The sequence below is a fragment of the Aspergillus nomiae genome (assembly GCF_001204775.2).
Source record: "Aspergillus nomiae NRRL 13137 chromosome Unknown contig00115, whole genome shotgun sequence".
In the NCBI taxonomy this organism is placed as follows: Eukaryota; Fungi; Ascomycota; class Eurotiomycetes; order Eurotiales; family Aspergillaceae; genus Aspergillus; species Aspergillus nomiae.
This window is the reverse complement of record NW_015378170.1, coordinates 19,469-44,468: the sequence shown is the minus strand read 5'-3', so window position 1 is coordinate 44,468 and position 25,000 is coordinate 19,469. Positions and strand designations below refer to the sequence as shown.

Genomic DNA, 25,000 nt, shown 5'->3' with positions numbered 1-25,000 from the left:
TCAACCTTCTATCTCGCTTTTCTTTCTTCCTTTATTTACAACAGAGCAGGGCTACATAAAACAGGGTGATGCGATACCTTACGATAATTCAACACTATGGATGACAACGGAGTTGGGTTCATGAGAAACGAAAAAGTGATCCTTTTCAACACGGGATACGGAGTTTCCTCATGAAGTCTTTGATATATCTCACGAAATTTATTTACTCAAGTCTTGAATAGACATATAGACTTTTAAAAAAAAAATCCAAACAAATTCAATGTTATAATGGTGGCTTTACACTCTTCCTACTTTTTAGATACTACGAAGGCCGGTCTACTTATATAGTTCCCTGGAAAGGATACCTGATATTGCACATCCGTTCATAACGATAACTGACGTCGCTGGAAAAGACGTTCAAGCATAAGAATAATACAAGAAATGAGGACCCGCCACTAAAGTATACAAAAATACAAGAACAACGTAAAGTACCAAAAGTGTCAGGTTGTCATACCCTGGAGAACTCTTCCTAGCGCACTCAGAAACCACCCAAGAGGCCTTATAAACCATACGATCCAGCTTCCGATAAGGATCATATACTCCACCGCTCGCCCTAGAAGCATCATGATAGAACCAAGAACACCAAGATAAATCACCACTTGACAAAGATCAGTCAGAAAACGAGCAAGATCTTTCTCACTCGGTTGAGGCCAAACCCCTGTTGTGGTATAAATGGAGCAAGCATGAAGCAGATTTCTGAAAACATGCAGGCAATGCTCAACCATGTTCAGAATACAATTCAAAGCAATTTTGAACAAGACAGTCCTTGAATGCCGATTGTCTATTATCTGCGTAAAGAGGCCTTGTGTCTGCGCAGCCGACAGGACGAAGATGTCCATGATCAGACTCAGAGTGATTGAATTCAACAAGCCCCGGTAGTCTGCCTGTACCGCACTTGTCTGTAGATCGGCACGCAAATCAGCGACCCTGGAGCAAAAATGATTTTCCTGTATGGACTTGCTACCTGATTTGTCGTTTTCCTTGTGATCCGTCTTACGATCGTCCTTAGGATCGTCGACTTGTAGGCCATCCAACTCGGCTACCTCAACGATTCTAGCGGTCTGTGCTGGCGCTTTTGGATATCGCTGATCCCTCGTGAGCGAACTGGCGGGAGAGATATCATGGCCCGAGGAGGGTATGGACTGAGATGAGTCCGATATACTCATTGCCAGAGTTTGGTTATCATTGTTCGGTGGAGCAGCAGGAACTTTTTGTGGGGTGGTATTCTGTATGCGTTGCCCGAGATTTTCTGTCCGTGACTTTACCATGACGGGCATACGGATGTACCCACGTATGGCCCGGCGCCTTTCCGCGCTCATATGCCCCAATTCTGCTCGAGCTTGCTGTACCACAGGAGCTTTTTTTACGGGAGTATCTCTCGAGGTTGAAGGCGCTGGCCAAGTTGCGTTGGATTTTTCCCACGAATTTTGGGTCGCTCGTCGTAATCCCGAAGGTGAAGAGTGCATTTGAGGCTTCGCCCTTACATCCTTGATGGTTTCGCCTGCTATTCGAGGCGGTACGCCTACTCGCTTCGGAGTAGCGCATCTCGTTTCCTCCGTGGTCACCATAGTGCGTGTGATAGTGGGTGTGATAATGAACACATCGTCCCCATGGTTCTTTGTCTGGTCCTGAGTATTTGCCGCGTGGGCAGCATGGTGTGTGTTCTCTTTCCCCGAGACATGCGCAGGCATCTTTGCCTTGTCTTGTCGTTGACATGTAGTCTCTTGACACATCGTCTTCGGTGACTGCTTGGAGCATTGGACACGCTTCGAACTCTGAAAAGTTGGCTTCCGTTCTTCTTGAGCGACGGTCTTTTCCTCCGATACTGCTGCCATTGAGTGGGATGGCGTCATTATTTTCTTCCAATCTCTTGGTTTGGCCATTGGTGTCGACACATCCACCACTCGGGGGCGCTCGTTGGTTGACGAGAAAAAGAGAATCTCGTCGGGATTCTTGTCGCATGGGCCCTTGATTTCTCTGCACCCTAAAAAAGAGCCGTCCGGATTAGCATCGGACACCTTCTGCTTTAGCCTCGATGGTGCCTCTTCCCAGATAGTGCTGCAGCGCTGTTTCCCAATCTCATCAGGGCAGTAATATCGATTATGACCAGACGGATACGTTGCCGGTTGCTCACCTGCCTCTACGGGACGACTTGAGCGTGAGTCCTGGCCATCGAGAGTACTAGGCTGCTTTCGTTCATAATCTGGCAGGTTCGCATTGCCCTCAGGTGTCGTGGTACGTGGACTTGGTAGAGTATCGGGGTCAAGCATCGTATCTCCCTCTTTGTGCACATTTTCAATGCTCTTCTGAAACTCCACAATCTGCTCCACACTCATTGTTGGCGGATTTGGGTCTTTGGCTGAGGGCATATTGACAACAAATCTATCTTCCCACTCCGTCATTGAGCTACTAGGGCCTGACACTGGCGATATGGAAGGGTATGAATGAATGGACGAGTCGGTAGTGTTATCTGTCTTCTCAGGGGACCTTTGAGGCGTCGTGTCCTGAGTCTCGTGGCCTGTCAGTTTGTCCTTGCTCGACTGAGATCTATCCTGATTCCCGGAATGCCCCTTGGGGTGGAACACAGGTCTACCTTGACTGCCGATGCTAGGACCCGCTATTTTGGTTCTGGGCTTAGCCCCTTGCTCAGAACCCCTTTGACCACGAGTAGTTGAAGTTGCAGTTTTCTGCTTGTGTTTGGCGATTTCATGTTTGGGTGAGCTAGCCAATGAGATAATCTTTCTATAGGCCTCCTGACAATAGTCCTTCTGTTTGTCTTTGCTCCGTGATGCTGTAGGTGACTCCCGATCGAACTTGCCTCGAACCTTCCGCCAGTATTGCTCGCGATCTTTGTCTGTCGATTTTGGTGATTCACGATCTGACGCGTCAGGGGACCGTTTTATCTGACTGTGCGCATTTATATTCTGCTCGTTTTTCTGGGGTGTGACAGATGCCTCCCTCTTTTGCTCCTTATCCTTATCTGCAAACGCCCTCGGCTTGGGGAGCTTGGTGGCCATGCCCCTCGGTAAAAGAGTCTGGGGTATCTCGGGGGATCTAATTTTTGACCCTGTCGATTTTTGGTCAGCCCCCGTCGGGTGTGCTCCATTTTGCTCGTTCCCGGCTCCTTGGTCACTGAATCTGGTACGTCGTCCGTGTCGAGCTCGCGGCTGGAGGTTGAGCAAATGTCCTTTCGGTAAAGGAATATGTCCTTCCATTTTGGATCGATGAGGTAGACTGGCAGCTTCGACTCTTAGGTCAGGTTCAGCCCTTCGACTTACCCATTCCTTAGAAGAGCGTGGGTTTTCCTGTGTATGGGAGGGCGTGGTGTGATTACTACGCCTCCTGAGGCGTTTGCCGTGCGAGAATGAAGCTGATGGCTCATTGAAACACGACAGAGCATTTGCGAAGAGAGTTCGAGAGAACATTTCCTCTGCAGGCTGACTCCGAGTTGCAAAGGGATGACGTGCGTAGTGATACGATTGGAATGCTAACAAGCCCAGCTCACCACTTCAAGGAATGCAAACAAGTCGCTCGGCATGGAATGTGTGCCCCCGCTCTGACGCTATTTGGTATGGCAGTTGCCCACGCGCTTGGTCAGTTCCTTTCTAATCCGGTCACATTTGAGGAAGCAGCGACGCCCCTGTCCGTCTGGCATGTCCCAGGCGGGATCCCAAGTAACCGAGGAGGAATTTTAGAAAATAACGAAAAGACTGGAACATAATTTGGCTTCCTCATTTGCGGTTTGGCTCAAGTTTAATTTCCGAATCTCGCAGCAATGCGACATGGAACATATAATACAGTGGCTGGCCGTGTCTGTTATCAGCCTACATTCCCGAGTTGAAATAGATCGATACTGTGTGTGCCCCTTGAACGCAATAGGACTATCATTTTGAGCGGAAGAAAAGACTAAAGGACTCCCAAACTCCCTTCCCATATGCTTAGTTAAACATTGTCCACAAGGCTATATGCGGGTGAACGGTATAAGAATTCTGAGGAATGCGTGGTGCATCAGGCTACCATGAAGGTGTCCTGATTTCCACTAGAAACAACTCAATTTTATGAGTTGTCTAGAATCTTCCTGTCTGGCGACGCAAGTCAAGATGAGATCGTCTTGAGCCTGATGCAATGGGGCTCGCGTCACCAGGAACATTGCTCCTCTTCAGCGGACTAGACGGCTTCTTCATTGGACTTGCGCCTCGCTCTCTATAGAAGAAATCCCCAGTACTCTGGAGACGGCGGTCAAAGTTCGTGGAACTTGATTTCCTCAAAGGGGAATTAGCATGCGAGTAAATACCCAGACTACCACCATCTCCCGTGGCGGTAGGGGTTTGACGGAACTGCGGCTGCCGAATTGACGAGACAGGGCCTCGAACAATAGGAGAAGTGTCCCGCAAATGACTTGGTGTTTGCAGTGGGCCTTGGTATTGAGATGGGCCAGAAGGGGTTCCAGTTAGTGATTGACGTCCAGATGAAATACCATCCGGGTCAACATGTTTAAGGTAGTTGGGGTTCGGGCTAGTCTTGAAGCCCCGCTGGACAATGAAGGTAGGAGTATAAGTGTCCACTTTATTAGACTTGGATTTAGAGCCGGATTGGGTGACATCTGCGTCGGAAAACTGAGTCCCGACATCTCTCATTAAAGGCTGAGTTCGAGGATGCACATATTTTGTGTCATACTCTTTCAACACTTCCTTATGTACCAGGGTAGAGTCCTTTGCCTGCTGCTTGAAGGAAGTTGATAGGAATGTCATCTGTACTGACAGAAGCGTTGTCAAGAAGATTGTCGTCACAATGGTAACGCTTGGTCGCGGATCTGATAATTGTGTAGGCAGGAAAAGCCAGTAAACTAAGACATGCCCAGGACTAAACAGGCAGAACAATCGCAGGCAAATCGGTAGAGGGTCCCAGACTGCAAGCTCCCACACGTCACGCTGCGCATCGGGGTGCGCTCTTGATCGTGCCGACCCGGAAACCACATTGGCAAGGTATCGCAGCGGTGAGGCCGGAGTTGAGTCAACCCGTACACGGTGAGCTGATGGTGTCGCAGGTGCGCGGTCAATTGATGCTTCAAACATGCGATAGTGTCGTTTGCGGTAAAATGTATAGAAACTATTGAGCCCGGTAAAACAAACGAGGAGATGAACGACGAACGAAGCCTGTGATGATGATGGTGTTCATTAGCGCCAAAGCATCCCAAGTCACACAACGAGCCTGGACGTCAAAGATATAGGCGGGAACAATTGATGGCGACAGGCAAACAACTTACAAACCAGCTGAGCCAAGGAGTGCCCCCATCTTCGCCAAAAACATCATCTATGGCTCTCCCGCCACTGGGTTGAGTGTTGGCTCTTGCGATTAGAAAGACCACATTCAAGACCACACCCAAAGGCAGCGCCCAGTCCTTCTCAAACTGATCCCAATCATTTGCATCTATCTCTTCCGACAGCCATAGGAGAAAGTCCAAGGGGTTTAGGTAGGATTTGATGCGCTCTGCCAATGGTTGGCGGCGTATGAGCCGGGGCATCGTGACGCCAGAAAAGCTACGATAGTAGCGCGAGCAACTGCAGATCAAAACAAGGATTAGCTTTCTAGGTGGCTCCAAAAGGTAGATAGAAATCAGCAACTGGACTTACCTATGGCAAGACAAAGATGACAAGCTGAGGGCAAGTTTTCCGTCCCACTTGTGTAAACATACAACAACACAATGAGAAAAAGCGCATACAATATGTGCTTAGGTAAGCAGCGTCGGGGCCACTTATGACGACTGTCCAACTGTCCGATCAACTTGCGGCAAGTCGAGACTCCACGGGGACAGTGTCACCCTTGTCCCAGATCCCACTTTCTTTCGAGCTGTTCCCTTCGCCGACTGCTCGTATCTATCACAATGGCGGCCCAAGCCAAGGTACACTTCTCACCTCCCTTCTTATCTGCATGAGTCCGACAGCTAACACAACACAGGACCGGCAGTTCCTTGCTGTCATCGGAGATGAAGAGTAATCTACAGCCTGCGGGGTTATCCTGGACCAAAGTTTTGCTAATTTCATATATCAGCTCGGTGACTGGACTTCTTCTCGCTGGTGTTGGTGTAAGCGATTTCAAGAACGCTATAGCAGCCGACATGTCCGATAGTGAACTAATCGGCTTTCCAAAGCATGTCACAGATCCCCCCGACTCCCAAAGGAATTTCCTTGTGGTAGACTCCAAGACCGAAACCTCTACGATTGAGAAAGCGTTCCAAAACTTTACTCAGGAAAGAAAAGATATTGCTATCGTTCTCATCAATCAACATGTATGTCATTCAAGCTAAGTGCTTCCCCATCCCGGAGAAAAAGGTTAGGCTCTTCATAGTGCGTTGTCGTGCTTACGGGAGAACAGGTTGCAGAGCGCATCCGCCACAGTGTTGATTCCTTCGCCGATCCATTTCCCGCCGTCCTAGAAATCCCAAGCAAGGATCACCCATACGACCCCGAGAAGGATAGCGTGCTTAAACGGGTGCGGCGTCTGTTTGGAGAGTAGATCTCGGGAGTACCCTGTTCTACTTTTATCTATCCTCGTCATGATATAAGTGTCGTATGTGGCTGTGGGAATGGAACTATGTGTGCAGAGGGATGATACCCAGTTTATTCGAGAGTTGTCCATATAGACTCGTATATGCCTACCATTGATAAGTCAGGGAAAGGCGCCAGTCCGACATCTATGCCAGGACGACTATCCTGCAGAAGGAATCGTCTTTCACATTTCGTAAATAGAATACGTGAGATTGTTTGTGCTTGGTAGACAGTGAGCTGGTAGACACAGTAATTTACATTTCGCCAGACTCGCTCGGCGTCCTGCTTTCAACGCAAGACTAGCCACTTCAACACCCATCCGAAGGAAATGAAGTGGTACGTACTCAATTGACAGTACAGTACATTGGACCGATCAAAATCTTCCGGTGAATTTGCGCCCACGGCCTATAAATATGTGACGTGCCTTAGATAGAAACAGGGGTATCTAGAGTGGGCCCAGTATGGAATTACACGCAAAGGAAACCTTTCGTTGGGTAAGCTTCACAGCCAGAATTGCGCCCATTTTGTACCTCTTAAGGTCGACGTAACTGTTGCGCAGATGCCGGAGGCCGGGTTTGAAAAAAACCGAGAGGCTTCTTCTTGCTTAAAGATGACGGAATGAGGTTGTAGAAACGATACGAGCATGTCTCTCATGGGCCAGCCTTTCGCTGTTATTGAGAAATTCTAAGATCATGGGCAGAATAACCATCTCATCCGATCCCACATCGAGAGAAGCTTGTGAAGGTGGGTCAATCTCCACGATAAGGCGTTTGGGCTCCATAACCTTAGTTACGGCTATCATGCTTCAGACCCATGAGGATTCAGTTCTTGTCATAGTGAGTATCAAGACACACTTCAGAGATCCATGTTCTGGTTAGAAAGGTCAGTTAGCACAATGCTTTGAACGTTGAATAATAAACGCCAATGCATGGCAGTTTCACCAATCATGCGGCTGTGCCTCTCTGGTATCAATCACGTGGGCCCAGCCATTCGTCATGGGGGTCCCATGACACCGCTCCTCCTTCCACTCTTACCTGACGAGAGGTACGACTTACTACTAGTACTTGCACCTTCTACCATCGTCATCACAGGTCTTTATAGTGCTCATATCATTTGTATTCGATATTACATCTCCTCCTGATCCGATCCCACGAAGTTTTACAAACCCTCGCAATCATGAAGTTCTTATCAACTGCCGCTGCGCTTCTCGTCTGCCTCGCTCCCATTTCCACCTCAGCTCGAAGCCTCGACTTCCTCAAGTCATCCCAATCCCCTATCCAAGCACAAGGCAAATCAGTCGCAGGAGATAACCCTCTGGAATACTGTAACGACCCGTCGGGCGACGTCCTAGATATCAAACAGGTGGACTTGGCACCTAACCCACCTCTCCCGTATGTCAGCGAAAAGCATACACAGGCATCCTTTGGTATAATATTGACCATCATGACTGATTGAATACAGTGGCAAAACACTTGTCATCACGGCTTCGGGCACCCTGCGTGAAAAGATTGAGGAAGGTGCTTACGTGCTTTTGGAGGTCAAATATGGCTTGATCACTCTTCTCAGGCAGACCGCCGATCTCTGCGAACAGCTCGTCAACGTAGACCTTAAATGTCCCCTGGGGCCAGGTGACATGACCTTGACCAAGCAGGTCGAATTGCCGAAACAGATTCCTCCTGTAAGTCTTATCGTCCCATGCTTAGATAGGGTCTGGTTTGCCAGGGAGTACACTCGACCTTGGCCAGGATAGATTGCTAACAGATGGCTTGTTGGGTAGGGAAAATACAATGTTCAAGCCGATGTCTTCACTAAGGATGATGAGCGCATCACTTGCCTGAAGGCCGTTAACGTTGAATTCAAGGGTCCCTTCTAAGAGGTCAGCAATATGTACAGCCTGCACTTAGAGATCGGTATGCTCAATCTAGGTTGAGCATGACGTACGCTTAATTACGAACCTCAACATGTACCCTGTTGTTTCCCCCTTTCTTTCCAATCGCATGATTTATGATTCTTTCGACTTCATTCGCTATATCTTGTACGGCGTTTCGGAGCATCCGCTCGATACTACCGCTTTCTTTGTCAAGTCGGGTCTATTTATATATGCCGTGTTGGCATCGCTTAAATGCATCTGTATCATCAACCCAAGTAGAGCTCTAATGTTCTTACTCATGGTTCATTTGAATCAACCATTATAAAGACCGTGCACGAAGCCGATCTAGAATATCCTGTTAGTCAGATCTCCACTAATCTTTGCAAAATTAATATTAAATTATTTTGTCCATGGTAAAAGGCTATATCAGGTTAGTCGGCTAATACACCTATAAACTTGCTAGTACCTATAGCACCGCAAAGAGATCCGCCTTTCTATACGCTGATTCATGGGTTGGTCCTAGATACCCAGAAACATAACCCGGATCCAGCAACGAGACACATCGACGTGTGTATCCTTTAACGCGAGATAACAGCATGAACTCCATATTATGCTCGGAATATTTTAGGTATAACATATTTACATATCATGACTGCACAGCCTTCAGTCTAAGATTTAATATCAAACTTCAAGCCTCGGAGACGAAAATACCAGCCATACCCATACCCTGGAAGAGAGAAAATTAGTACAAGGCTAACTTCGGGCATCTTAAGCAAGCATTTCTCAGACAGGAATTACTCACAGTTCCGACACACATGGAAGTGACTGCCACTTTCTTGTTCTGTCGGCGTAATTCGGAGAGAGCAGTAACAACCTGTCGCGCTCCTGTGCATCCCAATGGGTGGCCGAAAGCACTATATCGGTTAGTAACAGCGTTCAAGGTGTTTGCAGGAGGCTGGCTTGGCTTACATTGCACCACCCCGAGGGTTCACCTTGGATTCGTCAAGACCAAGTTTTTGAACACAATAAGTACCCTAAAAAAAGTTAACAACCACTTGGGGAAACGAAGAAGACAGAGGTTGTGTTTATTTACCATGGATGCAAATGCCTCGTTGATCTCAAAAATATCAATGTCATCCTTAGTCAAGCCGAGCTTGGAGAGGATCTTAGGAATGGCTATAGACGGGCCAATTCCCATGATTCGGGGCTCTAAGCCGGCAACAGTGGCTCCGCCGAACTTAGCCAGAATTGGCTGGCCCAGTTCTTGTGCACGAGATCGTTTCATGAGGACGAGTGCTGCGGCACCATCGGTAATTTGGCTAGCATTACCACCCGTTGTAGCACTGGGCTTCCACTGGGGGAAAGCTGAGCGGATCTTGCCGAGTGATTCGGCAGTCGTGCCGTAACGAATACCATCATCACGATCGACCACGACGTCCTTCACCTCTCCAGTCTTAGGATCCTTAACCTTGGTATGAACGGGAACAATCTCGTCATTGAACCAGCCAGCTTTCTGGGCATGCTCTGCTTTCTGGTAGCTCTTGGCAGCGAACTGGTCGTGCATTTCACGAGTAATTCCGAATTGAGATGCGACATTTTCGGAGGTCTGGCCCATGGGCTGCTTGTTCTGGGAGGCAATTGGGTGTGATGTGATCTTGTCGGATAGCTCTGGGGCACCGTCGTCGGGGTTGGTGCTCATGCTCTCTGCTCCAACTGCAATACCAACATCAATTGAACCGGCAATGATCTGGTTGGCAATGTTCTGGATCGCCAGCAATCCAGAAGAACAGAATCGGTTGGCAACCGATGCTGCGGCAGTAACGGGGAAACCAGCTGCCAGGACAGCAGAACGGGCGATGTAAGCTTGGCCAGGGGCAAGGACGTTTCCGACACAGACATCTTCGACAAGGTTAGGATCGAGTTTGGACCGCTCGCGCACATCCTATTTGTTATGTTAGACACGGAGAAGATCGACATGGACAAACAAGCACTCTACCGTCAGCAGTGAGATGAGAAGCTCATCTAAAGTGGTATCCTTCAAGCCACCCTTCCTAGCTTTTGTGAGGGGAGTCCGCAGGGCAAGTGTAATCACCTATACCACACATAGTCAGTTATTTGATCCTACCCCAAGTAAGTAGTATTGTATTTCTAAGCATGAGAGACATACCACATCGTCAGGATTCTTCGCGAGAAGCTTTGACTTTCCGGACGCAGCACCAGGCTCGTAAGCTGGTTTGCGATAGAAGATAGCCGTTGTTGAGGTGAAGACATGTTGAAAACTTATTGATCACGGTAGTATTTCCACAGGTGTCTTTTCCAAGATACTTCTTTTTGGAGGAGACAGAAGTCACTAACTCCCCCGCAATGATGCACACGTCGCAATATTATAATAACCTGGGGCGAGAATCAGAAGCATAATCAGCCGCGGTTCCTAATCTCAAGGACAAAAGCGCCGTCGGAGAATGGATCAAAATACCGAGCCGAAGGTTGGGACACAGCCAATGGATAAGGTTTCGTTGGAAGATTAGGCTCATAGATGCCGTTTCTCGGTGCTGGAAGTTGTCCAGACCTGCCGAGTGGCCTTGCCGTAAAGCTGTAACGAAGGCGTATGATACGGTACCGCTGAGTGGCCTCGGCTGTCGGCTGGATCCATCAACAAGGCCATGGTTTGGCTTCTACAAACTTTGTGGGGAAGTAACTCTAGTCTCTCGTACGTCTTTGGTGGAGAAGTGGTATGGGGAAATCAATTGGAACTGGATAAATATTGCAATCTATGTAGTAATTCACAGTCTTGCTAGATCGGGTGGTACTTGGGAATACTAATACCTTGTATGTACTAGTAGCATCATGGATGATGAGTACAGTGTCATTAGATTGAAGCCTGAGGCATGTCTTGTTTGTCTCGCCCATCCCAAGGTTGACAGTATGGGATGTGTGTCACTTCCGAGTCCCCGCTGAATGTCAAAAACAAGGTACTTCTAAGGAGAACAAATGTGAATGCTATCTGTGGAGGCCGGGGGACAGAGCCGTTCTACCCAATGGTGGTCTTGAGAACCCTTAGCTTAAATCGATCTATCGGGTGGCAGCATTTCCTTGATTGCCGTCTGGAGCCCCCCAGACCCCAGACATTCGATCTGCGCCATCGCCGGCACTTTCAGGTCCCGTTTCTAAATTCCGATCGGTCCAAGGTGCACAGCTATTATTCACTATATTCGTGCTCTCCAGTCCCAGTCGCCATAGCCGACTTGACAATTTCCATGGAGCGGTGATCAGTGCGAAGCTCTTTTCCTTTGTTCGAGTACTTTTGTGGCTGTTTTGAATTAGCCAACGCAACCAATACAAATCCAACAAGAGATTTCAGAAATATACCTACAGTTTACATTTATCAGACCCCTGCAGCCTAATGGACCTCTTCTCAGAGATTAGCGCGCCAACAATGGCGATGGCTTCAGCTCTCTCAGTTGGTGCGGCGGCCTACCTCAATGCCAAACTTGCCATTTCTACCGACATATCAACGATATACAATGATCGGGCTTTCACGAAGCGCCTCGGCCAGCGAATTGTGGAGCTGGGTGACACAACTACGATCTATAAGATGCTCGAAAGAGTCATCGAAGTCGATGGTCATGGCTCGAGGGAAGCACTCTGGTTTGAGAACAAAACGTGGACATATAGTCAATTGAAGGATCGTACGTACACTCATTATCTTATTACCAATGTTTGGATACAACTCTTGCAGTAAAACTGACATTCGCATAGTTGTGGATCGATTTGCTACAATTCTCCATGGACAAAACATTAATCCAGGAGATTTCGTTGGTGTTTTTACCACCAATTCCATTGAAATGGTTGTGACGATGTATGCACTTTCGAAGCTGGGCTGTGTCTCTGCACTTATAAATACAAACCTGAGAGGTACTGCCCAGAACTATACCTATGCAACACAGATGGAAACTAATTCAGGCGAGCATAGATGACACATTCGTTCACTGCCTCAATGTCTCTGGTGCCAAGTTGATCATCTCAACACCTGATTTATCACAGTTTGTCTGTTCTGATTTGCCTCATATTGCGCTGAATATATCATCCTTCGACGGCGAATCTGCAGGAACCACAGAACTTATCACAGCGGCGCAATTGCAACAGCTCACCCCCCTTGGCTTGATTCCTGCCAAGAGGTCGCCCAGCGACTTATGCGCTCTGATCTACACGTCTGGAACTACGGGGAAACCCAAAGCATGCGCAATTCGAAACATGATGACGCTCGTAACATCGAATCCACTTACGACTGACGTGAACAATCAATCGAAGTATTTCCCTCTGCGCACATATTCTCCCCTCCCTCTTTTCCACGGCACTGCCTTCTTCACGGGGTTGTGTTACTCTCTTGGGAACGCGGGCACCTTATGTTTGCGCCGCAAGTTCTCAGCTTCGCAGTTCTGGAAGGATGTCCATGATTCAAGAGCCACGCGTATCTTGTATATTGGCGAGTTGTGCAGGTACCTTCTGTCAACGCCTCCTTCGCCCTATGACCAGAATCATTCTTGCATTGTGGCTACTGGTAACGGACTCCGTGGGGAAATCTGGGAGCGCTTCCGTCAAAGGTTTGCGGTCCCTGAGATCCGCGAGTTCTACCGGTCAACCGAGGGTGTGGCCAAATTCGATAACCATGGTGTCGGAGCATGGGGTGCAGGAAAGATTGGGTTTTCGGGCCCCATCAGGCGGTTCTTTGAAGACGATGTGTTCATCGTGAAATATGATACCGAGACAGAGATGCCATACCGGGACCCAAAGACAGGCTTCTGTATTAGAGCGAAGCTTGGTGAGGAAGGAGAGGCGATTGGGCGAGTCAGAAGTCGTGGGCTACTCACTGAATATCTCCATAACGAAGATGCTACCGAAAAGAAGCTTCTTCGGGACGTGTTCCAGAAAGGCGATCTTTTCCAACGTACCGGTGACCTTGTGGTCCAAGACAAAGACGGCTGGGTTAAGTTCCAAGACCGCGTTGGAGACACCTTCCGCTGGAAAGGCGAGAATGTCAGTGCAGGAGAAGTCCGCGACCACATCTGCCGGATTCCTTCTGTTCATGATGCCGTTGTTTACGGCGTAAAGCTGTCGGAGTATGTGTGATACGTGTTGCTTGTCATTTCCAGCCATATACTAATGCATTGCTCTTAGGTATGACGGACAAGCCGGCGCTGCGGGAATCACTCTTGAGGATCCTTCCGCAGCAGTGGAGTCTGAATTCATGAACAACTTGTACCGTGAGCTGAAGAAGAAGGGTGTGCCATCGTACGCTCTGCCGCGGCTTGTCCGACTCACTGAGAAGTAAGACTCAAACAACCTATTTTTCTGATGATAGTGTATGCGCTAACATGCACTTATTTCATAGGGTTGCTACTGGCGTCACTTTCAAGCAAGCTAAGGGCGACTTGGCCAAGAAGGGATGGGATCCGCGAGGGGATTGGAAAGGTGATAAGTTGTATTGGCTGAACGGGAAGACATACGAGAAGCTTGACGAGCGAAGCTGGTCTTCGATCGAGAGTGGACAGGCGAAGCTGTGATGGGGAGACATGTATCAAGATTAGACCATCTCGTTGGTGTATATATAATGCCAAGACACTAGAGCATAAAGTTCAAGATTTATTGTTTGTTCGGCAGTTATCCATCTCAAACAAAAGATTGCATTCTCCACAGAATTTCAGTACCGGAGATTACTCGGCGGTATGATTTGATACTCTTAGCATATTAGTATACTAATTTTGACCTACTTTTTGATATTCTATTTTATTATTGTATTTCTTTCTCTTTGACAAGAACGGCATGCCGCAATCAAACTTCCGTCCGCAATCTCTCCCGAATTGAGCTAGGGCCCAAAGATCGGCATGAAGCTAAGCCACTGGTGAACCAATGTATGAACACGGCTTTCCCTGCTCTACCTGCTATTCGTTCGATACCTCTTAGTCGTATATGCTCGTATATCTTGTATCATAGTCGATCGAATCGCAACGGGCGGGGTTAAAATCTCTTGCATTTAGTATATAAAGGTCGCCCCAGTCTGTTTTTTTTAAAAAAAAAAAAATGCAAAGCAAAATTTCAACCCTCATCGCAGTTGCACCATGGCAGATTCCAGTGCACCTCCAGAGGAATCTCATACCCAACAGTCTCGCATAGACGATGGGAAAGCCTCAGAGCAGGTTTTTCAGGAACCAGCCCCGGATAAGGATCTGGAACAGTCAACGGCACCTGACCAGTTTGATGCGCGATACTGTACCACCAAGTGGGAAATATGGGCATACTATGCGTGCGTTGATTAACATATTGTGGAAAAGAAGATATTACTAAATGAGAAACATCAACTCAGTTATTACATTGGAAACAATGGATTATCTCTGTTCAGTAGGCCACCCCCTCTTATCCATTCGCGTCAAATATAAAGCAGACGCAATTTAACAATTGACCATTTACAGACTTCGGCCCAACTGCCTTCCAGAACCTACTCAGCCAAGCCGCAGGCGATAGCGGAACCCTCTATTTCGCAGGACGAGAACGCTCCATCAATAGCATTGTACTTCTCAGCAATGGAATTTCGTTCGCCATCCAAGTAGTTATCTTCCTAGTCATCGGCAGTTTCGCCGACTTCGGCACATGGCGACCCAATATCCTGGTCACTCTTTCAATAGTCGCATATGCAATCGGGTTCGGCTGGCTCGGCGTCCATACGGCAGACAAATGGCACGTTGGCGTCGGACTGTACATCGTCGGCTTGATCGCCTATCAAACGACGCTGACCTTCTGGACGGCAGCATTCCCGGGTTTGGCGCGCAATACGCCCGAAATGAAAGCAAAAGCAGATGCCTACACCGCGGGAACTATATCGCGCGATGAATACGACCATGCCGACACGATAGAGCGGAGTAGGTTGGCGAACATCGCCTTTTATGTCCAGTCCTGTGCGGAGGTGGTCATCCTTGCCATCATCGTGGGTATCATGTTTGGAGTGCATGTCAATGCAAGTGAGGAAAATAACAATTGGGGCTTGAGTGTTCTGATTGCCTTTGCGAGCGGTGTGTGGCTGCTAGTTTCGTTGCCTTGGTTCTTTCTTGAGAAGCGTCGGCCAGGACAGGATCCGAAAGGGAGAAACATCTTTGTTGCGGGTCTGTGGCAGCTTTATTATGCTGCGAAACAGGTGTGGAGATTGAAGCAGAGCTTGCTTTATCTTGTTGGTAAGATTCCATCGTGGTCTATTCCCAATGCTTCCGGTTGTCTATGGAATTGCTAATGGGGAATCATAGGATATTTCCTCTTGGGCGACTCGTTAAACACAACTGTGACTGTGATATCAACCTTGCAGAACAGTGTGGTCTCTTACAACACTCTAGAGTTGACATACCTTCTGATTGCTGGAATCGCAGCTCAGGTTCGTGCATTATCTTATCTCTTCTTGTACATATTTAACCCATCAACAACAGGCAGTGGGGATCTACGGTTTCTGGTTCATTCAGCAACGCTTTAAACTCGGCACCAAAACTATGTTTAACACCATTGCCGTCGCAATTATCTTACTCGATGGCTGGGGTATGATAGGCATCTGGACACAGAAATTTGGTTTCCATCATGGCTGGGAATTCTGGGTACGTCAGATTCTTATTCTCCACTTGGGGGGGTGTCATCAAACACTAACTGTGCGAACAATAGCTCTACCAAGTGTATTACGGCCTGTTCGTCTGCCCGTGGTATAGTTACTCCCAAATCATGATCTCCGAAGTCGCACCCCGAGGCCACGACTTCCTTTTCTTCAGTTTATTCAGTATCGTTGGCAAGACCTCATCGTTCATTGGGCCTCTTGTTTCAAGTGCTATTATTGATGCAACGCCGTCTGGAAACGCCTCGATGCCTTTCTACTTCCTGTTCGGGCTGAGCGTGGCCAGTTTTGCTGTTTTGGCGATTTGGTTGGATCTGAAGAAGAGTCGACGAGAGCAGGAGGTGTTTCTGCAGGGTAAAGATAGCGATGGGTCGGAAGATATGTGAGGTTTATATTCTGAGGATTTGCTGTGGCGGGGAGACTGTGAGGCTTGAAGTATGTACACAGCATATATTCATAGGAGTATACTAGATGTCTTCTGAATCAATGTACATTATCCCCCATCGTTCACAGTTAGCATGGTATATACTCTAGTTTGAGGTTGTGTATCTTGAATGGGGTAGGGTTTTTTTTGTGAGCTTTTACTTGTTTTATTACAATATGAGCCCTCTGGAGTGCGAAAATAAGTGCGAAAATAAGTGCAAAAAACTCTACATCATGTTATAGCATACCTTCAGTAGTTTATAGTAGCTTTTACCCCTGTTTCTCCATACATACTTCGGGTAAGCGCCGGATTAATCAGAATGACTCATTATGACTTTCCCGGATTGTCGGTGGGGGTCTATATCCTAAGGAGTTTCATATTGGTTATTCTTACACTTTCATTTTAAATCCTTGTTTTTGGCTAATGTATAATCTACCGTTCACTGCGTGTATCAATCCCTCTGAGCGTTGAATAAGGGTTCAATCGCGGATTGGCTATCATTTTATGCACAGCAACACCTTAGATCATCATTCGCATTTCCGTCTTTTAATTCTGAGTCGTAGCAAGTACATACATACAGTGACTATTGGTCAACAATAAATATTGATCAACCTGCAGAGTCATACGTCCTGCTCACCAACTCAGACGAAAACCAACCGGCATATCCAGACACAACACTGGTCGTAAAGCATAACCTCCTGGCTTGCACATACTTAGCTATACTAAGTTTCCTATTAGACGGTATATGACACCCTCCAATAGGGGGCGAAGTGGCCCACAAAGCCCCAGAGGGTCTCCCAGTGGTACCACAAGTATATAAAACGCATGTTTGTGTCGCCAGGCCACTAATTTTCTTCCTCACATCAACAGATGAGCTGCTAAGCCGGCAGCCGCTAACACGCACCATCCAAACCGAGTCGCAAGCATCAGCCTCTCCCTGTAGAGGAGAGGCCCTAAACCTTGAGCTCATGGCCGCACAACAACCACCCAAGTCCCTCATGGCCATTTCGCACACCGTGGTTTTCGCCCGACCACAGCAACAGAAGGAACCTGTCCCTCCCTGGTGAGCCCTCGTGGGAGTCAGTGCCCGACTTCATAGCTTCGGGACTTAACTGGAACAATGACATGTTGGAGACCCAGTCTGAGCGGCAACCGGACGCTGCTCATATCCGAGCTGATCCCCTGCTTCCCTCGGACCCGCCAGTTTCTACTTCTCTGACGGCATCGTTCGGCCCAATCGAAGATACTGCCCTCTCGAGACTGTTCAGTCCATTAAATGCATCGTCTACGGGGGCCGGATTCAATGGTATGTCATTTATTGGTTGTTTTCCCACCAATGTGGTTGAAACTATGACTGACCGGCTACCAGATTATCATGAAACTCATGGTGATAACCACGTCTCCCACCAGGATAGTGTATCTCGGCAACAGAACCTCGGCTTAATCAATATCGAAACTCCACCGTCGAACACTACCGCGGCAGACGCACTACCCGGTCAAGAATATCCACTATCCTCTGAAGTATCCAGCGCCGGTCGTTCTAAGCGCAAAGCTGGCACTCTGGAAGAGGACTCTAGCGATGAGAAGGCCACGACGGCCATCAAACGCCAGCGCAACACCATGGCGGCACGGAGGTACCGTCAGAAGGGACGTGATCGCATTGCTGAGCTGGAGTGTGCTTTGAGAGATGTGGAGCAGGAGCGAGACGAGCTCAGGCTCCAGCTGGCGAGGAGAGAGGCTGAAGTGGCTGCTTTGAAGGAGATGTTGAGGGGGTAGATGGAGGTTCTTGGGGAATGCCGATTTATGGATTTGTTGTAGATGTTTTATTTTTTTTCTGTTGAAATGGAGTGGCATGTTTTCTTGGTTGGAGGCTTTGTCCATATATAGGTTATATTAGTTTTTACTGTAAATGTAACGATATATGTTTTTGGGTTGGTATGGTTAATCTAGATGGCTCAAATACATACCGTACATGGAGTAGGTTATAACAATGGCGAAGTTGAGTCAAATCACTGTTCGTTTATGTTGTAGGATATACTTCAGTAATGAGATTATACTGGAGTATCTTCGTCTGGAGCTACTCTCGCGGCTACAAGTTATAAATGCTGAAAGCAAACTAGAGAAAGAAGCAAAAGGATATATATATTTTTTCGGTCCAAACTTTTGGAAGAGTGAAAAAAACTCCAGCCCATGCTATGCCTAAGCGCCGTATCTCGGGAAAGTGAACGTGAAGGATCAATATCTGACGGAGAACATAAAAGAAAAGAGTAGCATAAGGAGAACATAAATATCAGTAACAAGCTTAAGAGTCTCCATCCGACGAGGCGCTCTCCTTCGACTTGCTCTTCTTCTTCTTCTTTTTCTCCTTCTTTTCGGAACCCTCGGCGTCTGCCTCTGCTTCCGAGTCGCGCTTCCGCTTCTTCTTCTCTTTCTTCTCTTTCTTTTCCTTCTTGGCACTCTCCAGCTCCTCGGGCGGCACGAAGGCCTTGGCCCGCTCTTGCATCTTTTCTTCGCGCTTCAGGCGTTGCTTCTCCATAAGCTCCTCCTTCTGTGCACGGTCCTTGGCCTCCTTGGACAAGAAGTACTCGCCCGACTCGATCTGCAAGTCCACCTTGCTCTTCTCCGGGGCCGGTGGGAAAGGAGTATACACCTTCTTGGACTTGTCGGTGACCTTGAACGGCATGCGACGCTTCGAGAGGGTGCGCTTCTTGAAGTTTGGCAGGAATCGGTCCCAGGATTCTTGGGCCAACGTGGGGTCCTTGGCCAATTCACGCTTGATCATGAGCTCCTTAATGTGGTAGATGGGATGGATGTTGGCCATGCAGTCGTTTACCACCCTGCGCACTTCTTTCAGACCCTTGTAAGGACCCATTGCGGAGACGGTGTTTCCCTGCACCAGGATATATGTCTCGGTTAGGAGCTCGAGAGCTTTGAGAGTCGAACCGTTTGGTCCTAGGATACGTTGGCGACGCTTTACGAAACGTTCTTTATTGCGGACTTGGCTTCGGATTTTGATGATATCGCATGCGACGCCATCCTCGAGGATTTTCAGAGCCTATCATCAATCAAAACGATTAGCGGATGGGTCCCGACAGTATTGCGAAACAATGGACGATCAACCTACCTGTTGCACAGGCACACTTCTGGCAAGCAGCTTGATGAGATCACGGGCCTTGAGAATTGCGGCGGGGTCAAAAGTCTTCCGGGTGGTCTTCACAGTCATGCTACCCTCCACCAAATCCAGAGTACAAGCGATTCCCTGCTTTTCCAGAGCCCTTGTCACGACGGGCCATGCTTCCTTCAGGTAAACTTCACGATATTTGGGGAAGAGCGTCGCGAAAGAGGATTCCTCGGCGAAACTACCGGCGACATTATCATCGGCTTTGAAGGGCTCGATCTAGTCGCAGATGGTAGGTTAGGAGACGAGCGCATATCGCCTGGGGAGATACAAGAAGAACAAACCTTCCACTTATCGATGTCATCCGTATCCCACGGCTTATCCTTCTTGTATGTGGACGGCATTTTGGAAGATTCGGTTGCGCAGCCTTTCTGGCAGGTGGTACAGGATTATTCTTCGACGGAACTGAACTGGCGGCCAACTTTTTTCTGATCCGCGCGGAGGCTTACCACTTTGGGCATTTAGCGCGCAGAGCGCTTGGGACGGAACCCAGACAGGGAAATATGCGCTGTAGACGCACAAGCGCCCGATTGAACGGTTCGGGCGTCTACGCGGATGAGCCTCAAAGGTGCTTCTCCAGCAATTGGGCGTCTGGTTGGTCAATCCTCGGTTTATCGGCGGGTCCCATTCCACAATCTGTGATAAGTTAAACCACGCAGAAGAAACGAAGCTACAGATTGCCACATGGCAGTGTTGAGTGGCCTTCCGAGTGCAGACGTGGTTGACCCAGCTACATTACGAGTCGTAGCTGAATTCGATAGATCAAATACAGCTGTGAGCATGGCAGATCCAACTAAGCCCCTTTTTAGCATTCCATGTCCGTGGCGTTGGGTCTCCTTGGTGGGCAAACTGGGGCACGGGACAAGAAACATCAGTTTGGCCTTGGAAGAGCAAGACCATCCAGTGTCTTCTAGACACAAATTGAAGCCACTGTTGAGTTCTGGTGCTTATATTAATCTACAGCAATGGCCCTCTGCCATTTAATCTCGGAGAAAAAGAAAGGCAAGGTGTACTGGGAAATTACAGAGGCCCGCAGCTCCCTTTGCCCCACACAGTCTATCGTAGGAAACTTTCCCTTCAGGACGAAGGCACCAACCAGAGTCCAGAAAAGACCGTTTGTAAAATGGAAATTTGCCTGTAGCATCGCCTTTAATTGTTCTCTCTGGCCCAATCTATGGTTTGACCACTCGCCTTTTTGTGGTGTAATTAGAGTTTCAAGAGGTGGCCACTATTGATAAGTCGTAACGGCGAATCTGGAAGGCAGAGATTGGCAACGCTAATCCTAACCAGCGATCCGCTAGAGGGTTCTGGATGGGTGCATGCCAATCCTCGGTGTAGTATTTCACGGGCAATCAAGGCAGGAGTAATTGGACATTGTATCGACAGGATTACGGAGGTAGAGGGAGGAGAGGGAGCTTCCATCAGGGACGATGTTGGCAGGTAATTTTTTTGTTGCTGCTTACGGAGTAAGGTTCAGAGACGACCCGTCAGTTTGGTACCCTACCCGAGACGGGGCCCGTTTCCCAGTCCTTCTTGTCCCCTACACCGTCTTCCTTTTCTCTTTCCCTCTCTCTCTCTCCCTTCCTCGGTGACAATACCTTCAGGTTCGAATTGGTGGACCACTCCCTCGGGGTTTCCACTGTACCTTGGCTGTGTCGGACAAGCTATCATATTCGCGGTATGCCCGCTAGCCCTTGAGATGATGATTCTAGGTGCACGGGCGTTGTTTGGTTCCCTCTTCCCACTCGCTTGAGTTGTCTTCTGGCTTTTGGACCGACAAGTCCCCATCCATCTAGCACTCACTGTTGATTCTAGAAAGTCACAGATCCCCAGTGGTGCCTTCCGGACCGATATGTGATCAAGACAACGACGACAGTTCCGTTGCTTCCTAGAAACGAAGATGACCGCTCACGCAGAGTCAGCTGGCTGAGGAACGAAGGGCTCATTCCATCAACACAGTCCTCTTTCCTGGGCTAAGACGAGGCTGCATTTCCGGCATACGCCCAGGACTCTGCCTAGTCTCTTTAAACAGGCCTCTTGAGGGCCCAGTCCTCGTGCTGCATGTCAGCGAGGTTCCGGCTTCATTGTCCATTTCAGAGTGACCCGTCTCCGAATTCGAGCCCGCTGCTATCTTGATTCCCTGTAGAGTGCCGTCATATGCGAGAGGCAGCCTTCCGTTGGACGATTGGTGCAAGGAGTTACCTGCTAGTTTGGATAACTACACTGTCGCTTGTGGACGGTTCAGCCATGCGGGGTGGTGATAGTACTTAAGACCGCCAGGGGCATGACTCCTAGAGGTGAAAGAAGATACTGAGACACAATTCTGGTGGAAACTGACCAATATTTAACTGCTTTCAAGCTCTATCTGTCCAATGCCAAAAAATCTAATCTGTTGAAGGAACATTATGGTTCCCTTGGGCAGTCAAGCCAGAGACGTCTTCGATAGAGATACAACACCTCTCTACAAACCGTGGGAAGAGGATTGCGGATTGAATATCACACCCGTCCCTTCGGCAATATTTACTGGGGTTTTCTTCCAATGCAAACATACCTGGTGTTGTTAGAACACCGTCACGGATTGCCTGAAGGACGGACTTACAGGGGAAAGTAGGCCTTCAGATTGTGGGTATCGGCTTCCTGCTGTGCTCGCGTTATCAGCTCCGCGAACTGCTGTGGGGGCATCCGCAGTCGTTGGGTAAATGGATAAAGCCCCAACGCGGGAAGCAGTTTTTTAACATTGTCACGGTTTTTGGCGCCTATATCTCGCATCCTGGGGTCTATACAGTGTTAAAAGATACCTTTCACTCGTATGACGTGTGTGCACTTTACCATTTGACCATGCGGATAGAGGAAGCGGGATCATTCGAGCATCGACCTCCGTCAGGCCTGCTGCTGTCAGAAGATTTCTCAACCTTGTCCCCACGCGAAGGTCCTTCACTTCCTCCAAAGAGCCCATTAATTGCGTGCTCCATTGCCTCAATGCATGCTGCTCGGTGATTGAGCCGTTATCTGACTGGACATTGAAGTATATCTCGACTAATTGCACCCAGCCCCCTGGCTTTAAAACTCTGTGACAACGAAAGGTTAGTCTGAGGTGTCGGCGATACCTTACGTTGGACCGGAGAGCCGGTCTTCAGGAACCAGACCTTTGAATGTCTCGGATATAGGAGGGCCAGCGGTCTCGGTTGATGCCGGTTGCGAGCAGCCTTGAATGGACAAGGTCGAAGTAATTCGGGGGGAATGTGAATGGACGGTTCAGATCATCGACCTATATGGCGACATAGATACGTTAGTGACACATTTCTCAGAATTCACAGACTCCCGCTCTGGACTTATCTCCGCTAGAATCGGCAAAATGGGGCCGCGGGAGACATTTCGTCGAGCAGAGAGAATGTGGAAAAGGGGCACAGTTCTAGCGACTCTTGCATAGCGAGGCTCCCGCAGTCGAGAGATGATCAACTCACTTGTAGGCATAAATTCTCCGGTATATCGTCTGGGTTCATATAGGGGTATATATCGAGGCCGATTACCTTCAGTCGAGGTAATTAGCTGGTTGGTACCTGGGGAGAAGAACCCACCTGGACTACGTACCTTACATCTAGGGTGCTGCTCTGCAGTCTCAATAGCCCACGATCCAGTGCCATACCCACAGTCGAGGATCTTTTGAGGCTGTGGGATCGGCGGGAATATTAGCCTGTTGTCGAAAACCTTGTTGAAAACCTGGTGCTGGAGCTCGAGTCGTTCTGCCTCTTCCTGGCGGTGGATCTGCGGTCAGCTCTGTCCCGAGAGTCCCAGACTTTTCTTTTTTGGATCTTACTCCGTCTACCGGCTCAAAAAATATCTGGTGGTCGATCGAGAACTTTTGGAACACGCGACTTTGGATGGTGACGGTCTCAAGGTACACGGCGTCCAAGGCTTCCGTTTCCGAGTCAGGGCTCCTTAACGACCCAGAAAGTCAGTGCTCATGGTCTGTCCACGATCTAGCGGCGGGTTTAGGTACGTCATGGTTGACCCTTCTCTGGAATGCTCACGAGGGGCTGGGGTTGAACGAGTTACGAATTGAATCACGGGCAGCAAGGAAATCCCATCTCTCAGGACGTCTCTATCGTGGGGAGTGGGTGGCAGGCTATGTTGTGGTTAAGAGATCTCTTTGTTGAAGCGATCGACGGGGCACGAAGAATATTCGACGAGAAAAGTACCGCTGCACACGAACCAAAAATGACTATATTGCACTCCATGGACTATTGGTGAAGCAGTCTGTACTATGCGGGACTGAGTCTTCGTACTAAAATGTACGGCCGGTAAAGGAAAATCCGTCCAGGCCAGTCCCAGACGTCTGTCTTGCCTTTTGCAAGAACCCAGCAAATCATGGTCCTTAAACCCCCCTTCAAAGAGGCAAAATTCAGTCAATGGCAGGCCACCCTTTCGAACTACTACATTTCCCTCCGTGACAGCAGGTTAAACATCGCCCGCCCTTGTCTTTAAAATGAAATACGACTACCTCGGGGGTATTCGCCCAGGATTACATCCCACCAGTCTGCAGCGAAGGGAGGGGTCGGCGGTGCTTCCGGAGGGGCCACCGATGCCGACGGCGTTCGATGCCTAGGAGGGCTAATTCACTAACCCTTGGGACTTCACCCTTCACCCACCCTATCAGTCTATTTGAGAGCGGGTTAGACATCGTCGCACGGGGTTTCAGTTTCTCCTCGACTCCCTGATTTGGTAGGAACGCTTAAGGATCGTCTTGAGATCCTTGTTCTTAGTGCGGACCGAGACTTTGGGCATTTTCGCAGTTAGTACTGGGCTCACGTGTTGTCTCCAATCACTAATTTTACATGTCTCTGCAGGCCAGGCAGTATCAGTAACTCGGTCTCATCCACAGCCCTAACCTTTGCATGGCCACACAACACACTAGATCTGCGTTAAAAATTTTTTCTAAAAAAAATTATGGATTGAAGGACAGGCCTGCATGGTGGGGGTGGCACGTCATGATGTAATATCCCTGGGATACTCACGCCCGCAGAAATAATCGCAGGAGGGATACTGGGGGTCTACGACCGTGAATCACGGACGACAAAATAAATACCCGATGGTCACCCTGCAGATGCAATCAGCTATTGCGGATACACTAAGGATTAGCTGAAGCTAAAGCACGCTGGTTCGCGCCGTCAGACTGTGTTCAATGCTGGCTGTAGGGGTGGTCAATGGTCTAGCCGTTGACCTCAGCTTGGTGCTGGCTGTGCCCAAACAGCCACCCGTTGTAAGCCTGGGTATCCCAATATGCGAGCCATTTAAG

General features: G+C 48.7%; 10 protein-coding genes across 10 annotated transcripts; 5 read left to right on the top strand and 5 right to left on the bottom strand.

The window, feature by feature from the left end:
- Nucleotides 1-479: 479 nt before the first annotated feature.
- Nucleotides 480-3,254, bottom strand: ANOM_005268 (putative NTP binding protein; the record flags this gene model as incomplete). Its single annotated transcript, XM_015550525.1, has 1 exon — nucleotides 480-3,254. One exon carries the CDS (start codon nucleotides 3,252-3,254, stop codon nucleotides 480-482), a length of 2,775 nt encoding a protein of 924 aa, XP_015407374.1.
- Nucleotides 3,255-4,106: 852 nt separating this feature from the next.
- On the bottom strand, nucleotides 4,107-5,662 carry ANOM_005267 (Nur1/Mug154 family protein; the record flags this gene model as incomplete). Its single annotated transcript, XM_015550524.1, has 2 exons — nucleotides 4,107-5,195; nucleotides 5,306-5,662. Coding segments are annotated over 2 exons (1,446 nt in total), but the record flags the coding sequence as incomplete, so codon positions are not given.
- A 187-nt stretch (nucleotides 5,663-5,849) lies between these two features.
- On the top strand, nucleotides 5,850-6,555 carry ANOM_005266 (H(+)-transporting V1 sector ATPase subunit F; the record flags this gene model as incomplete). Its single annotated transcript, XM_015550523.1, has 4 exons — nucleotides 5,850-5,941; nucleotides 5,998-6,032; nucleotides 6,091-6,328; nucleotides 6,388-6,555. Coding segments are annotated over 4 exons (477 nt in total), but the record flags the coding sequence as incomplete, so codon positions are not given.
- Nucleotides 6,556-7,636: 1,081 nt separating this feature from the next.
- On the top strand, nucleotides 7,637-8,521 carry ANOM_005265 (ML domain-containing protein; the record flags this gene model as incomplete). The annotated part of the gene is made up of 3 exons (XM_015550522.1): nucleotides 7,637-7,978; nucleotides 8,049-8,265; nucleotides 8,365-8,521. Coding segments are annotated over 3 exons (591 nt in total), but the record flags the coding sequence as incomplete, so codon positions are not given.
- A 624-nt stretch (nucleotides 8,522-9,145) lies between these two features.
- ANOM_005264 (putative peroxisomal 3-ketoacyl-coA thiolase (Kat1)) lies at nucleotides 9,146-10,735 on the bottom strand (the record flags this gene model as incomplete). The annotated part of the gene is made up of 6 exons (XM_015550521.1): nucleotides 9,146-9,184; nucleotides 9,260-9,371; nucleotides 9,427-9,491; nucleotides 9,551-10,399; nucleotides 10,454-10,549; nucleotides 10,625-10,735. Coding segments are annotated over 6 exons (1,272 nt in total), but the record flags the coding sequence as incomplete, so codon positions are not given.
- A 1,158-nt stretch (nucleotides 10,736-11,893) lies between these two features.
- On the top strand, nucleotides 11,894-14,021 carry ANOM_005263 (putative bifunctional fatty acid transporter/acyl-CoA synthetase (FAT1); the record flags this gene model as incomplete). Its single annotated transcript, XM_015550520.1, has 5 exons — nucleotides 11,894-12,146; nucleotides 12,217-12,372; nucleotides 12,431-13,577; nucleotides 13,636-13,785; nucleotides 13,850-14,021. The coding sequence occupies 5 exons, from the start codon at nucleotides 11,894-11,896 to the stop codon at nucleotides 14,019-14,021; spliced, it is 1,878 nt and encodes a 625-aa protein (XP_015407371.1).
- Nucleotides 14,022-14,576: 555 nt separating this feature from the next.
- Nucleotides 14,577-16,488, top strand: ANOM_005262 (MFS transporter; the record flags this gene model as incomplete). Its single annotated transcript, XM_015550519.1, has 6 exons — nucleotides 14,577-14,761; nucleotides 14,822-14,856; nucleotides 14,928-15,683; nucleotides 15,753-15,877; nucleotides 15,930-16,091; nucleotides 16,156-16,488. The coding sequence occupies 6 exons, from the start codon at nucleotides 14,577-14,579 to the stop codon at nucleotides 16,486-16,488; spliced, it is 1,596 nt and encodes a 531-aa protein (XP_015407370.1).
- A 1,163-nt stretch (nucleotides 16,489-17,651) lies between these two features.
- On the top strand, nucleotides 17,652-18,302 carry ANOM_005261 (bZIP transcription factor; the record flags this gene model as incomplete). Its single annotated transcript, XM_015550518.1, has 2 exons — nucleotides 17,652-17,832; nucleotides 17,896-18,302. 2 exons carry the CDS (start codon nucleotides 17,652-17,654, stop codon nucleotides 18,300-18,302), a joined length of 588 nt encoding a protein of 195 aa, XP_015407369.1.
- Nucleotides 18,303-18,828: 526 nt separating this feature from the next.
- On the bottom strand, nucleotides 18,829-20,048 carry ANOM_005260 (KRR1 small subunit processome component; the record flags this gene model as incomplete). Its single annotated transcript, XM_015550517.1, has 3 exons — nucleotides 18,829-19,581; nucleotides 19,651-19,923; nucleotides 19,989-20,048. 3 exons carry the CDS (start codon nucleotides 20,046-20,048, stop codon nucleotides 18,829-18,831), a joined length of 1,086 nt encoding a protein of 361 aa, XP_015407368.1.
- A 1,979-nt stretch (nucleotides 20,049-22,027) lies between these two features.
- ANOM_005259 (class I SAM-dependent methyltransferase) lies at nucleotides 22,028-23,709 on the bottom strand (the record flags this gene model as incomplete). Its single annotated transcript, XM_015550516.1, has 8 exons — nucleotides 22,028-22,255; nucleotides 22,304-22,481; nucleotides 22,534-22,772; nucleotides 22,851-22,972; nucleotides 23,169-23,234; nucleotides 23,296-23,457; nucleotides 23,522-23,642; nucleotides 23,705-23,709. The coding sequence occupies 8 exons, from the start codon at nucleotides 23,707-23,709 to the stop codon at nucleotides 22,225-22,227; spliced, it is 924 nt and encodes a 307-aa protein (XP_015407376.1). The 3' UTR covers nucleotides 22,028-22,224.
- Between the last annotated feature and the right edge of the window lie 1,291 nt (nucleotides 23,710-25,000).